Source organism: Canis lupus, chromosome X, assembly GCF_048164855.1.
Source record: "Canis lupus baileyi chromosome X, mCanLup2.hap1, whole genome shotgun sequence".
Taxonomy (NCBI): Eukaryota; Metazoa; Chordata; class Mammalia; order Carnivora; family Canidae; genus Canis; species Canis lupus.
This window is the reverse complement of record NC_132876.1, coordinates 117,536,480-117,551,840: the sequence shown is the minus strand read 5'-3', so window position 1 is coordinate 117,551,840 and position 15,361 is coordinate 117,536,480. Positions and strand designations below refer to the sequence as shown.

Below are 15,361 nucleotides of genomic sequence, written 5' to 3'. Positions count from 1 at the left end.
TCAACGCTGTCCCTCTGCCAAGCACATGTGTGGCAAAGCGTGTGTGAGAAAAGAAGCAAGCTGGGCTTATTTAGAATTTTCTTCATTTGCCCCAACGCCATGGGGACAAGAGATTTTTTTTTTCCTATACAAAACCACAACAAATGTAGATGTTAATAGCCACTTAGATGGATCAAGACAAATTCACGTTTGGCCGTTTCTGCCACCGTCATTCTGGCCCCGCTGCCAGAGACCCACGGTGAGTGAGTGTTCAGAGATGCGGAGACATCGGGGCACCCGAGCCTCCTCCTGCTCGTAGGCACGCTCTGCTCGGCGGACCAGGGAGCGAGCGGCCTGCTACGTGGCTTTGCCCAACCACGGAGAGTTTGAGTTTTATGTTTTGCTTGTTGGGTACTGTCTCATTTATAAGCATTCTAGATTACTTCAATTTCCACTCAGGTCCTTAGGTCTTACACGTGTGTGTCTTAAAACAGCGTATTTTCAACATAAGGGCATCCAAAAACCTAGCTTTCACTGATGAAGCTAAAGCTACAGCCACTGGGTCAGCCCCACAAAGAGAAAGGGGGAGTGAATGCTGTTCATCACACATGCACACACACACACACACGCGCACACACACACGAGTTTAATTATTTAAAGGACACCCTGAAAAAAAAAAAATAAAGGACACCCTGAGCCCTGTTTTTTTCTAGACCTATCAACAGACAGACCTGTCGTTACCCTTTGTGTCACAGACGCCAACCATCAGGGCCATTTGGTCTGGAGGTTTTAAAAAAAATAGGCCCAGGAGGGCAAGAGCCGGGTGGAGGAGGGTCCCACACGTGGCAGTTGAGTCCTGAGTGGGGGGAAAAAACCGGGCAGATGATGTCAGGCTCCAAGTCTGTGTGTTTACACAGGGAGCAGGACTAGGAGGAGAGGGGCTGGCACCGAAAAGCCACTTGCGATCCACAATCAAGCAGTGTTTGTGTAGAGCCTGTGGCCGCGGGCGGGTGTGGGCAGCCGGGGAGAACTGGGGAGAACCGGGGCGAACCGGGGCCTGGTGGGCAAATCCTTCCTGGGCCCCAGCGGAGGCACAGCCTGAAGGCGGCCCCTTCGTGCGCCCAGAAAGAGACCAGGGAGACCGCGTCTGGACCTCCTTATCTTGGCCCTGAAACAAAGAAGCATCTAGGGTCTTCAGGACCCACGTGCCCTACAGGGCCTGTGTGCGTCCTCCAGGACGCTGAGTTTCAACGGAAGGACAGTCAGCCGTCACTGCACCGAACAATCATCATGAAGTTCCGGGCGCGCCAGTGCATCCCCACACCCCGCGCGGCCCAGGGCTCTCCGGCTGCGCGTGCTCCGTCCGCCTGCAGCGCACCTGCCCTTGCGGGGAGCGAGGTGCACGTCTGGAACCGAGTGGGGAGCGCCTCAGTCACAAGATTTAATGCCAGGGAACAAAGCCTTTGTTTAACTTTTTATTCATCATGGCACAAGATAGAACTTTAAGAAACACCACTGAAAATGTCACTGTCGACATGAGAATTAAGAGTAGCATGTTTCATTAAAAAAAAAAATCTTTTTCTATAATACACATTCCCTTATGAAGTGGAAAAAAAAAAATCTCGAAACACTGAAGCGAATCGCCACCTGCTGGTCAGAATTGGTTTTGCGGTTGAAAAACTTGAAACTGCTGATAGGCTGGTAGGAGCATTGTAGATACACACACAAAATTACGGAAGAAAACAAGTCTTCAGCTTTTGGCACGATGTAAATACAAAGCTGTAGTTTTTTTCCAAACATGACTTACTTCACAAAGCATCGCATAAAATTTGGGTAATACTGACTACGGGGCAAAAGGAAAAACTTGGTTCTGTAATTTGAATTCTCTGTTTGGATGCTTAAACACTTTATAGTTGGGTTCCAGTTTGTGGTTTTGAAAAATACATAAAAATTATACATTATAAATATATATTATATATGGTCTCTATAAAACTGAATTTGATCTAAGATGGGAACTTCTTAATTATTCTTTCTTTGTTAGGCACGGCCTTTCTCTTGTTTGATTAACTGAATCCTTTCTAAACAGACTCTAAAAATATATTCCATAATGTATCAAATTCAACATTTTCCTTAAAACATATTCAATAAGAAAAAGCGTTCGGTGACTACATGTTTTTCTGTATCTCACTACTATATAAAAATATGGCTTGGCATATTCTGTTTTGTTTGTCTTGTTAGTGTTTTCCCCTAAGCATTGAAGGAAGGGCTGTCTTCACTTAAAAAGCTATGGCAAAAGCACAGAAACCTGCTTGTGCATATTCTAGAACGTTCTATAGAATCTCGTTACTTACTATAAGTGAAGTGATTTAAAAAAAATTGTTCTTTCTGTTTCTGTGAATATAACATATATGATTATCATACATAATCTGTTACAGAATATACAACAGTCAAAACTGAAGTCACATAAATACGACTAAGCTATATAGAAGCGAGAGTTGTATCTTCTACAGAGCCAACGTGAATAGTTAATAGATTGGATATCACCATCCTTTTTTGTTTTTGTTTTGTCCTACGGCTGGCTATGCAATAGAACTGTATTATAAATGGCCAGGGTACGAGTGCTCTATATCTTTAAGTGAACTGGGTTTCTCCTGTGTGATTTTTTTTTTAAGTGTTAAAGAAGAAAGCTAAGTAAGTGTCCAATTGTCCAACACCAACTTTTTTCCCTACTGAGTGAGAGAAGGCTGTTTGGGATGTGGGGGCGCAAGCTTGGGTGGGCTCATACCAGCGTTTCCGGAAGGGCATCGGGGTTGTCGGTCGATAAGAGCTCCCAGATTTGCCACCGCTCCCTCTGCCAATCGAGCCAGTTGGGTTCACCCAAAGTCTTACTGTTCTGGTCGCTGGCGGAACTGGAGTAGGCACTGCTCAGTTTCTGCTCAGCGGCCTGATGCTCTCGCTCAGCTGTTTGGCTTCCCTCTTCCAAAGCTGTTCTGGAACCTTCTTCGGGCCTCTGAGGCCTCCACAACAGTGGCTCTGCAGGCTGGTGGGAAGAGGCCAAAGCTGGCTTCCCTGGACCAGGATAAGGAGGAGGAGGCCTCTTGTCATGCTTCTCACTCTCGAGAGGTCTCTGGTGCGAAGGCTTGGCTCTGCTCTGCAGCCAGGCCACATCCAGCTCACTCTCGGTGAGGTCTTCGGCGCTGCTCAGAGTCAAGTACTGCTCTGCCTTGGGTGCGGCCTGCTCCGACCTTCTGCCGCCCCGGATGTGGGGCGTGCTGCACACGCGGGACCCTGGAGGGCAGGCCCCGCACCCCCCCACGGTGGCCGTGGTCTGAGTCCTCCGGATGGCCTGCGTGCCACTTTCCAGTTCTGGGGGGCTCCCCTGCCACCGGGGCCAGTTCGGGGACAGGTTCCCTTGAGAGAGGGAGCACGGCCCCGGGCGTAGGGAGCTGCTTTCAAAAATGTCTCCATAGGAACCTGGAAGCCAGAGAGAAGGGCGGGAGATGGAGTTAGTTCGGAGAGTCCCTGTTGGGCCGTGTCCTGTTATTCCCTTCCACCGCCAGCTTCCAGAATGGAAAAGGCACAGGACACTCTTCAAGCCACTGCCCAAGGTAGACTATCCCCTAGTAAAAGAAATGACAACGCTCTGGCTACTGGCACGATTCGTGGAGCAGCTCCGCGTACAGATGTCTAGGCTGACAGGTCGGCAGTCAACCTAGATTTTTTTTTTAAGATTGCATTTATTTACTCATGAGCGACACAGAGAGAGAGGCAGAGACACAGGCAGAGGGAGAGGCAGGCTCCCTGAGGGGGGAGCCCGATGTGGGACTCGATCCCAGGACCCCGGGATCACTGCCTGAGCCAAAGGCAAACACTTCACTGACTGGGTCACCCAGGTGCCCCCCATTTTGTTTTCAAATTAGCAAAAATGCAAACCCAATGATCCGCAATACCGACGGGACCATAGCACCATGCACGGCCCAATGAGACACCCCGGCCGTCTGCAGCGCGCAGAGCACAAGCCAGCCCACCGAGGTGACCTGTACCCCTGGATGCTTGATACGGTGCATAACTTTGGCCCCCTGCCCTATTCTGGATTTGTGACTTGCTTTCCAAAACGTTGTGAATCTATTAATCACTGAAGATACACAACAAAAAACATGTGCAAGAGGTTCCTGACAGTGTAACTTATTATAAAAACAATGACCAAAAACAAAAATGGGTTGTAAACTATGAATCTGCACTCTGGAGTACTACGTGGCCCTTAGCAATAATAATGGCAAGTAACTGAGAAATGCAAGTTACACAGAGAATATAAAGTTGCACGGACAGAATGACGGTAGCTACGTTTAAAAACTCTTGCAAAGGAAGTGAAGTGAAAGATAGCCAAAGGTTGACGTATTTTGGCAGAAGGACTAAGTATAGTTTTATCTGTTTCCCCCCCTAGTTTCAGCATTTTCTAGGTAATATTTGACAAGTACGTAAGATGACAGTAAGGCAAAAATTAAAGAAAATTAATTTAAAAAGCAAATGCAATAAATGGTCTTTAAAAGATAATACATCACCTGTCATTCCTGGGTCTTTGGAACCACTTTTTAATGTTGAATGCCAAGTTCCCCAGATATTGAAAGGCTCCTCCGACATACCTAGGAAAAAGTATACGGAGGGAGGTATGTCACTCACAATGAAAAGTAAAGAGCAAAAATCAGTAAACAAATATTTTTGTAACACAGTACCACATTCAAGATTGTGGTGGATACAAGACAGGATATGATGCATACGTGCCTTCCGGTGGGGGGGAGCTTATTACATTTGGGATTTACAGAAAGGCTCTCTCTATAATGGTGTGGTACCCAGAATAAGGGCCCCCAAAGATGTCTGTGGCAGGATCCTCAGAACCCGTAAAAGATGTTCTATGCCAAACGGACTTTAGAGATGTGGTTAAATTATGGGTTTTAAGGGGCCTCTGGGTGGCTCAGTGGTTGAGCGTCTGCCTTCGGCTCAGGGGATGATCTCGGGGTCCCGGGATCGAGTCCCACATCGGGCTCCCTGTGGGGAGCCTGCTTCTCCCTCTGCCTGTGTCTCTGCCTCTCTCTCTGTCTCTCATGAGAAAATAAATAAAATCTTAAAAAAAATTATGGGTCTCAAGATGAGAAGATGATCCTGGATTATCTGGGTGGGAAGTCACAAGGGTCCTGATAAGGGGAAGGTGGAAGAGAAGATGTTACGCTGCTGGCTTTATAGATGGAGGAAGGGCCATGAGCCAAAGAACACAGGTGGCCTCTAGAAGCTGGAAAAAGCAAGGAAACAGATTGTTCCTTAGAGCCTCCCAAAAGGTCGCAGCCCTGTGGACCTGTTTTGGATTTCTGAAGTCCAGAGCCCTAAGGTAATAAAGGCGTGTGTTTGAAACCACTAAACGTGTCATGTGTCAGAGCAGTGACGGGGGACGAACAGTGGTGACGGGAGACAGCAGCTCCGATCGTGCTAAGAGGCCGAGGGACCTCAAGTAGTTAGAGTCCCTGTGTCTAGCCCACCCCCAGGAACCCCCCACTGCTGGCATCCACACACGCATCCCTGCCTGTCTTCGCCCACATGTTTACGGAGCAAGGGCATCCTCTCTGCCTCCCGGAGGCCTCACGACGAGCCCGTGAGGCGATCGCAATGAGTGTCGCTTGACGCGCCCGTCTACCGGCTGCTTCCCCGGGGCCAGTCTGGAGGGGGCAGGTGAGAACCGCTCTGCAGGTTGTGGTTACTGGCGAGCGCTTACTACCTGCCAAGTTCTGTGTTGAGGACTTTGCCTGGATTAGCTGATTAAGAATTTTTTAAAATATTTCATTTATTCATGAGAGACACACACAGAGAGAGAGGCAGACACAGGCAGAGGGAGAAGCAGGCTCCATGTGGGGAGCCCGAGGTGAGACTCGAACCCAGGACCCCAGGGTCATGTCCTAAGCCGAAGGCAGAGGCTCAACCGCTGAGCCGCCCAGGCACCCCAAACTCTAAGAATTAATACAGCTGTCTCCTTCGTTTTTATCCAAGGAAGAAACAGGACTCCAGAAACCTCAATCTTTCACATTAGGTCCTGCAGATTGAAAGTGGCAGCACGGTTACTGACTCCAAATCTAGTGCTCTGGTCAGGTTATCCTAAAACGGCCTGTCTCTAGTTCCCTCCGAGTGAGGTTATTTCCAGGGAGAAGGCTCTGGTTAGATAGGATTGCTCAGCCCCAGCACCAGTGACATTTGGGGCCGGATCCTTGTCTGTGTGGGGCCGTCCTGTGTTCTGCGGGATGCTGAGCAGCAGGCCTGGGCTTTACCGTCTACATACCAGGAGCACCCCCTCTTGGGTTGTGACAGCCCCACAGGCCTCCAGACATTGTCATATGTCTCCTGGGATACAAAATTGAGGACCACAGTGTTCAATTCAAGTTGGCCAAGATAATCAGACAGAGCGAACATGTGCTTTCGTCTACCTGCTAATAAATTAGAGCTAATGTGTTTCTTAGCCTACCTGCTAAGAAACTGTGAAGCCAACACACTGTCCTGGGGAGAAAGAATCAAGCTTTCTGAGTGGTAGGTGGTCTAATAATCTCTCTTTGAATTTGTATTTAGAAACCCAAACATGCCATGTGACACCAAAATTCTCTTCAGAGTGTCTTTTTGTTGTTGTTGTCATTGCAGAGAATATTAGATACAGGAAATTTGTCACTAATTTAAAAGAGCAAAAATTAGAGGAGATGGGGTGACTGGGTGATGGGCACTGAAGATGAGCACTGGGTGTTATACAATATGTTGGCAAATCGAACTTCAATTTAAAAGATGGAAAAAAATCAGAAAGCATTTATATACATCAGAAAGGGAATAGTTAGAAATCTATGATGCACCGATTTAACGGGAACATGTAGTGGCCATGAAGAATGTCAGCAAAATGGCAAATGCTAATGATACGATTTTACATAAAATAAGCTTAATTCGAAAGTAGCTATGCTTTGAAAACAAATATATAAACTTAGGGATGCATCCGGACGAGGACCAGGAAAAATCAGTTTCACATTTTATTTTATTTTTTTTTAAAAGTTTCACATTTTAAAAATAGATTTTATGCTCGAAGGGAACATGGGTTACTATTTTCCTTACAAGTTTTTAGAATTAGTTTTTTGACATGAATCCTTGTAAAATAAAAATAAACATGCTATGATTTTAAAACACCAACAAAACAAAACAAACTCCAGCAAAAAACACAGCCCTTTCGGGGTGTCTCTTTGGATTAAGTTATACATGCAGGATAAAAGAGCAAGACTTTGTGCTGTGTCTTCCACTTATTACTCAGAGCATCCTGCCTGGTCCTGGCACTAAGGAATTGCTCTGTGGAGGGAAAGTGCAGAACCAAACATTCGGTGCTCAAATAAATTTGGGGTTAAGTGCAAATCACACTCTCCCTTCCATTTTGCAAATTAATGGTGCCCATTAGCACTTTAAAAAGTTGGAGAAATTGTGCAATCGAGAAACCATTAGCTTGGCTAGCCCAGGGTTCTCCTAATGTATCTGACCACGGAACGCTTATTTTGCTAAAAAATCTTCATGGCCCATGGAGGCCTCTTTGGAACATTGGAACGCAATGTCCCCTTAGACAGTGGGTTCAGCTTGTTCTCTTAATAAAAGTGAAAGCAATAACTGGGTGACATGTTAGTCTAGCAAATGTGCATCCAAACTCGCTGGCCAGGACACAGCAAGTTGCTCAGACGCTTGGGGAAGGAGGCTCTCGGGGCGTGAGACTGCTTCCCAGATGCCCGGGACGGCGGGGACCCTCCAAGACCATGACTGAGCTCACCCCACACCTTCCTCTTCCTGGGACAGGACTCAGGAGGTGTCACAGAGTTACAGAAATGTGACACGAGGAAGAGATGATGAGAGGGTCCCCGGGCCCGCACCATGCCACCTGCAATGGGAGTTAGTGATCGGGCCAGCGCCTGCGGGCGCCACTCACCTTTGCCAAGCCTTGGTCCAGGAGAACTCTCCCTTGATTTCGACGATGGCAAGTGGCTCACCAGTACATACTGCTCCGGCCCTTTGTAAAGCTTCTCTGAGCCCCCCGGGGCCACATCCTCTTGCATAGCCAGCAAGGAGCGCTCAGACAGCACTGGGGAGTTGTTGTCATAGGGGGAGAGGTCTCCGCTGGAGGCCTTGTTGGAGTCGGTGGATGAGTGCCTTCCTCCCACAGAAAAGGAAACTTCCGATCGCAACATGTCAGGGCTTCTAATGCAAGGAGACAATTGCAAGGGCGTGAGTATGTTCACACTTGGTGACCAGATGCAAACCACACGACCGCCACACAAATGACAGGAGGAGAATGCATGGGCACGGGGGCTGCAACGGAAAGACCCTCGGGGTTGCTGTTCGCAGGCTGGTACAGCCAAGCGTGGAAGCGCTTCCACGGCAAGGCCAGCAGAGGGCAGTGAAAGGCAACAGTTGTGACAGGAACCTTCCAGGCGGAGGGCGGGGGAGGATGGGCCAGACCCGGATCCCTGCGATCCCCACGGGGCAGCCCTGAAATGCCTGCTGCGCCAATCCCGCTGCATCGGAAAACTAAAGCCTGACGCCCACTACGTGTTAAGCGAGGCACAACTCGTGGGTCATTCGCTTGCGTCCCTCCGTGTCCTGAATTTAAAGTCATTCACCTGAAACTCTGATCGCGACTTTATATGAGGTTGGTGATGGCTTTGTGAGCGTTTCCTCCCCCACCCACATCCTTAGTATGAAAAAATCAAATACTTCATGAGAGTAAATCCATCTTTCCCGTGATGATGACGACGGCGATGAGGATGAGGATGAGGACGATGATGCTTCTGGTGGGAATAACAGTTTGGCGTGCAGAGGCCCACAAGAAAAATCTATGACCATCACTAGAGTCCACTGTACTCTAATATTCCGGAAATGACTCTACAAGGCACTAGAGCTTTCACAAATTGATCCAGAACAGGCTAATTAGCATATCCACTACGTTTTACATGTGCACGAGTTGTCACAGCAACAGAACAGTGAAAATGTGAGAGGGACAGGAACATGAGGACGTCAGGAACATGAAAAGACTGTTGGAAGTCTTACCTGGGAACATCTGTATTTTCTACCTTCCTCAAAACAGTGGCCCTGACATCTTAAAGGGAAATGATCACAGATTAAAAGTTCCAGAACCCATTTTTGTCTCCCCCCCCCCGCCCCCCGCAACGCAGCTTCACTTCTCTTTCCTAGTCTCTGCTTTCTTCTGGTCTAATTCTATGACACAAGTCCTTGGGGATCCTAAAGCAGGGAAGCACGTGCCGGAACCATCTGTTCCTGACTAGGTGGCTGTGTGCATGCGGCACCGGGGGTGGGCACTCATGGGGACCCAGCCTAGGCCCGGGTCTCCGGGGGGTCTCCTGGGGCTGAGTGTCCCCGAGGAAAGCATTCCAACCTCTGCCATACGGCTCGCTTGTCCCTGACGCAGTCAGGGGCTCCAGCACTTCTTGCTGAGGAAATTTCTAAGCCACATGGAGTAAATAAGTCCTTTCCTTGTCTCCTCTTTAACCCGATGGCAATCTTATGGGAAAGAGGCAGACAACAGCCATGAGGGTGACTTTCCAGAAACATTAGGCTTCCAGTGAAGGAAGGAAAAATAAAAGGACTTTTCTGCTGGAAAGTTTGCTTTGGGTAGGAGGGGGGGATGCTATTTGACCTCCATATGTAATTAAAGGGGGAGGTAAATTCTCCCCAATTCTAGTGGGGGGAAACAGAAAGCAGAACACATGGACACTTGTCTGTCATTGTGAATTTGACTCTGGTTGAGGAAACTTTGCTATGAAAACAAGAAACACCGAGGCACCCGGCGGCGGCAGGGGCGGGGGTGACTCAGCCGTGGAGCATCTGCCTTGGGCTCAGGCCGTGACCCTGGGGTCCTGGTATCGAATCCTGCCTCGGGCTCCCTGCATGGAGCCTGCTTCTCCCTCTGCCTGGGTCTCTCTCTCTCTGGGTCTCCCATGAATAAATAAATAACATTTTCTTTTATAAAAAAAAAAAAGAAAGAAAGACAATAAGAACTGAATGTGTCAAACAGGGAGCTCGGCTTGGACTCAGGGTTCCGACCAGGCCTAGGAGTTACACGCCTGGGCCAGCGCCCATTGTTCCGTTTAGTTGACCGGTTTCCCGGGTCATTAAAGCAAATGTGCGGTGTCCCCGGGACAGGCACCTGGGCCAACAAGAAGAGCTCCCGGGTGACTGCTTTGTTGCCCCCCCCTCCCGGGAACTGTTGCACAGCTGGTGGCATTCCCACTCCCGAGACCCCAATTACTCCGCCCGTGTCTCGGTCCCGTGTCCTAAAGAACACGCACGGGGGGGGGGGCGCGGGGGCGCGGGCTCGGCCAACATGCGGTGCACGGACAGGAGCGGCGGGCGCCCGGCTCGGCGTGGGAGGTCCCCGCGCCCTGAGCCGCGGCTGCGTCGGTGACCCGCCTCTGGCCTGGGGCCCGCGGGGCTGCAAGGGCTTCGGGCGACGCCTCGCTGGCTTAGCCCCCAGGCGCGGGGACTGGGCGCCGAGGCCGCCCGCCGTCCCTGGGCCGGGGCTGGGGGCAAGAGGACGAGGTGGGGGACTCGGCCCCGGGGTGCTTGCTGGAAATGCAAATTGTCCAGCTCCATCGGGACGCTGACCGCCCTGGCTGGCCCCGCGGGGCCTGGGGGAAACGTACTGAGAACTTCCAGGTGCTGACCGCAGACCAAGAAGCGGAGCGCGGGCCGCCTGCGGGCGGAGGTCCCGGGCGGCTGCTCAGGTCACCGACTGCGCAGCTGGCTGTGCTGTCTCAAGGGCCTCTGGGACGGGACCCGGTGAAGGGTGCTCCAGGGAACCGTGAGTCTGAGAACCCCCACGCCCGACCTAGACCTAGCGGAGAGGCTGAGGGCAGTGGTCCTGACCTTGAGGCGCCTGGGGCCCCAGCTGCATGGAGGCCGGCAGGCCCCGCCAGCTGCAGCCGGTCGGATCCGGGCAACTGAACGCGCTTTGCCTGGGGCTGCAAAGCTGTCAAGGGGACAGGGAGCAGGCATGGAGCTGAGCCACTGCCAACACCTCCTCCGGTGCCTGATCACGGTCTAGAGGTGAGTGGAAGATACGAGGACCTAAGGTGTCTTTCTAGCAGCTGGGGCAGTAGGGCTGGAGACCCTTCTCGAATTGATTTGATAAACAGTATTCAGTATTATTTAAATGAATTAATAGTAAAATGCTACGTGTTAGAGGGGGACCCCGTGCCCTCTCCAGTGCCCAAGCTATTTCCTATCTACCACCTCACTTGCTCGGCTGAGGTCAGCGGGGTGGTGGCCGTGCTCACCTAAGAACCCACGGCGGAGAACTGCCTTTCCACGAGAGAGCCCACCAGGCAGCAGATGAAACCAAACTATTTTATTCACTTCTTGGGACTCTCACTGACAACATAGGCAGTTGAGAGATTTTTTTTTTTAAAGAGTGCTGTTCCATTGATTGCTTTATCATTAAAATCTACTGAAAGCCAAACCAGAACCCTCCTCTGGGTATCTCTGACAGACAAGCGGCCACCACTGCCCTCACTAACATTCGCCCCAAAGATGGTTCAACTGTCTGAAGGTAATTTTTAGTTCAGCGCTGCAAGTCCAGATGACAAAACATTTCTATTTATTTACATAAAAGATTTAACCAGTGATCCACTAGATGAGAAATAGTTTGAAAGCATGTAGCGGGCTCTCTATGTCTTGGAATTTGGTGGATTGAGGGTGGGAACGTTGAATGCATAGGTTGCGAGTTGACATGGGTTTGCCTCCACAGACGGATGGTTTTCTCCACGAGACCTGAAAACCCCAGGACCATCCACGGCATGCGTGGCCACTCTCAGCTAACCAAAGAAGCATGAGATGGACATGGAGAGCGAATCACTTTCTCACCCTTGGCTGGTCCCTCCAGGTCAGGGTGTAAACACGCCGCTGGCAGGGTACCGTGGGCAGGCCTGCACTGCAGCTGGAAGAACAGAACTTGTTCTGTGGATAAATGGAAAACTCGGGTTCAATCACCGGATGTGGCAGCCCAGCCCCTTGCTGAGCTACCACAGTGAGAAACCCCCTTGGAGACTTCAAGCTTGTGTTGGCTTCATCCTTGGCTTAATCGTTCAACTGATAAACCTCAGTCTGCTGGAACTCAAAGCACATAACCATCTCAGACACTATTAATTGGACAGGGAAAGGAATCCACTCTGGATTTATGGAGGATTTTCCATTAATCACGCTCAGTTCTGCAAAGCATCCCTTATGCAGACTCCTAAGGACAAAGGCACCCTGCTCCAAAGAGAAGCTGACACGGAGCCAAACTCCCCACCAGGAGAGGAGGCCAGCACGCTGGACATTAGCACTTACCCGGAACTTACCCAGAACTCCCCTCATTTTTAGCTCTTAGTCATTTCCTCCCAATAGTCGTGGCCCATGAGGGCATTTATGACAGCGGGAGAGAAAACAATGCCACTTTACTCTCTTTCTCTCTCTCTTTTTTTAAACAGTATGCCTGATAAAACATCTTCAAGGTAATATTTTCCAAGTTCAAAAGAAGCTGTGAATCATAGTAAAGGCGTTGGAAGAAAGAGGTGATGTGATCAATTCTCCCTCCAGTTTAAATTGGCTTTTCGTAGAAGGCACATTCAGACTTTTTAGAATTTCTCATTATGGAATTCTCTCTTCCGCATACATTTTTCCTGAAATTGTCTGGCTGAAAAGGCTTTCTTGAACAGAGTGGGTGGGGAAGGGTGGGGGTTAATGTTTCATTAATTTCCTAGTCGCTGGAACAGAATGGCAATTGAGGCCACAGCTACTGCCAATCAATAGGATTCATTGCTATTATACTATACTGACAAAGTCTCATTTCTTATTCTCTGAAAATTTCCTGAGAACTTTTTGACTTTACAAATCTTAGTGAAAGGAAAACCTAAATTACAGTCCATTTTGTAAGGTTTTGTGAAAGAAGACATTTTCAACGACAGTCTTTGAAAGATTAAAGTAGCTCCATGATACTTGATCATTTGAATGTGATGCCTTGGAATTATGAGAAAGCCTAATATTCCTCCATTATGAAAAAGGTGGATTTTTTTTCCACTGGGAGGTGAATCTAGTTCAATAAAACAATTACTTTTCAGTTTTACAATGTTATCCTTTGAGATGACTATGAGTCTTCTTTCATGGTTTTGATTGGCTGGCCACCAGTTTTGCTATTGTGGTGGCCAATTTCAGTAAAATTTTTGTGAAGGCCACTAACAGAATTAAATACAATGAAATTTTAAAATGTACACTCATAGGTTTGGTTCATTCATATTGGCTTTCTCCCCAAGTGCAGTTAAATTTATTTTGATCTTATTTCCAGAATATAGTAAGGAAAATGATCTACTTAACTTTGTATACCATCTAGGTAGACCATGGAGGTATGTTTGGCTCTATGTAATTTTTAATGGTTAGGTTTTTTTGCAGAACACTAAAGCAGTTGAAAAATACCGAAAAATGGAAAAGTTGGCACATTCGCACTCACAACATTATATTAGATTTAAATGCTTTATTTATGCCCAGAGAGAATTATATTATTTCCTTCAGGTCAACTTAATTAAAAACTTATTTAGGACTGTTGCTTGGTTAGGAGAAATTGTCAAACATAGTTGTTCTCTTGGTTGAAAAATAATATGAGCAAAGAGGTATATTTTCAAAGCATTACTGATGGGTTTGCTTCCATCTGGGGCCAGTGTACACATTTTGCCTTTGGCTTCGGGCTCCGGGATGGCACTTTGTGCCTCCCTCTTCTCACCCAAACCCCGGCCCTGCTATGGTGCCTTGGTTCTGTTGCGAGTGCCTGGGTTCAACATGCCTTGTCCAATTTCATTTGCCTTTCAGTCTCATCCCCTATCTCCTTACATCCCTAAATCAAAGGAGGGGGATCTATCTTGAGTGTTTTTGAAGAAAAGAGCATGTAACTCTACTAAATATTCCAGACAAGCAATGAAAAAACTGGAAGTCTTACATTGTTAGTAATATAAATCTCTTCTAATCTCCCTCTGGTATTCTGTTTTGGTTGAAGCCAAAAATGTCAGTAGACAAGCACTAGAAAAAATAACGAATCCTCCTTTCACCGCCCCCAATTCAGTTATCGCACAAGAAGAGAAAAACCCGAATGAAACCAAAACATTAAATTCCCAAATATCACTAAATGTTTGCTCTTTCAAAACAGAAATTATCATAAATATGTTCTTGTTTTTGGTTCTCCACTCTTTTGAAAACTCACTTTCCACTCCCAATATGATCTTGTGCAGTTTCCACGTGGGGTACAGGAATCGAAAGCTTTATCTAGGTATGCAAACTGATGGCACAGAAGTTTCGGAGGAAACCCAAAGGGTCGGAGGAGAATCGCAAGGGCAACCATGCATTGCTGCACTCAAGTATGCATTTTAGAAGCTCCTACCGCTTCCCGCTCTGCGGTTCTCCTGCCAATCCCCTTAGTCTTCACTCCCCAATAGCTCCACGCTCAACCTTGCAGCGGAGTCTTCACTGGATCAAGACTTTAAGACAAGAATTCAGTCCATCCCCGCTGCCACGGCTCATCCAGGCCTCCCCCTCACTACCTGAAAACACACGATCACCTCCCATCCTCCCCAGTTCTCCCCGGCCTCGTGGGAGCGGGTCACCTTCCCACGTCTGTGTCTTTTTTGCCCTCAGCCTCTCTCTGTTCCAGAACCAATGTCACCTTCCTGCTGCCAGTCGGATCAGGCCTGTACGGGTGGGCTTTGCCTTTCGACACTGCTACGGTTAAGGTAGGAGGGTTCTCTCTTGTGTCACATTGCCTTCATAGGTTGCTCTCTCATGGACAGAAAGGCAGAAAGTAGTGACGCCCAAGCCTTAAGTGTTTGTAAATGCACAAAATAGTGAGGTTCCAAATCACATGATAGTTAGTGTTACCGTTCATTAAGCATTTATTAAAAACCAGGAGCTATTCTAATAGCACAAGAACTCTGTGAAGCTGGTGCTGCCTTTTAGCTCTCTGGTTTACAGGTGAGGCAACTGAGACAGAGAGAGAGAAATCTCTTTACCCAAGACCACAGCTCTAAGAGCAGTGGAAAAGGAATTCGAACTCAGGCGATCTGGCTCTGGATCCGAACCTCATAGCCAGTGCGTTACACTATATGGGAGCGTGCTACTGATGTTCAACGGACACGCCGATGTAGTCGGCGCCATCGGGCAGGTGGGGTACTGTAATTTGTCATCATGTAATCTGTCATGACCATAATTTCTCATCACTGTAACGCATTGCCACTGCTTCTTAAGTGCCATCCCTCAGCCTGCCATTTAAGGGCATCTGCCCTCTCTGCTGGCC

The 15,361-nt window shown here is 48.4% G+C and overlaps 1 protein-coding gene across 6 annotated transcripts in view; it reads right to left on the bottom strand.

Annotated features, from left to right (window-relative positions):
- Nucleotides 1–1,441: 1,441 nt before the first annotated feature.
- The window catches only part of ARHGAP6 (Rho GTPase activating protein 6), a 483,961-nt gene continuing 470,041 nt past the window's right edge, over nt 1,442–15,361 (bottom strand). For all 6 annotated transcript variants that reach the window (XM_072817848.1, XM_072817850.1, XM_072817851.1 and 3 more), the window contains exons 11-13: nt 7,961–8,229; nt 4,542–4,622; nt 1,442–3,453 (exon numbers count right to left, since the gene is read on the bottom strand). In XM_072817848.1, coding sequence (XP_072673949.1) covers nt 2,759–3,453; nt 4,542–4,622; nt 7,961–8,229 — 1,045 coding nt within the window. In that variant the 3' untranslated portion in view covers nt 1,442–2,758. The remainder of the gene's footprint in view (nt 3,454–4,541; nt 4,623–7,960; nt 8,230–15,361) is intronic.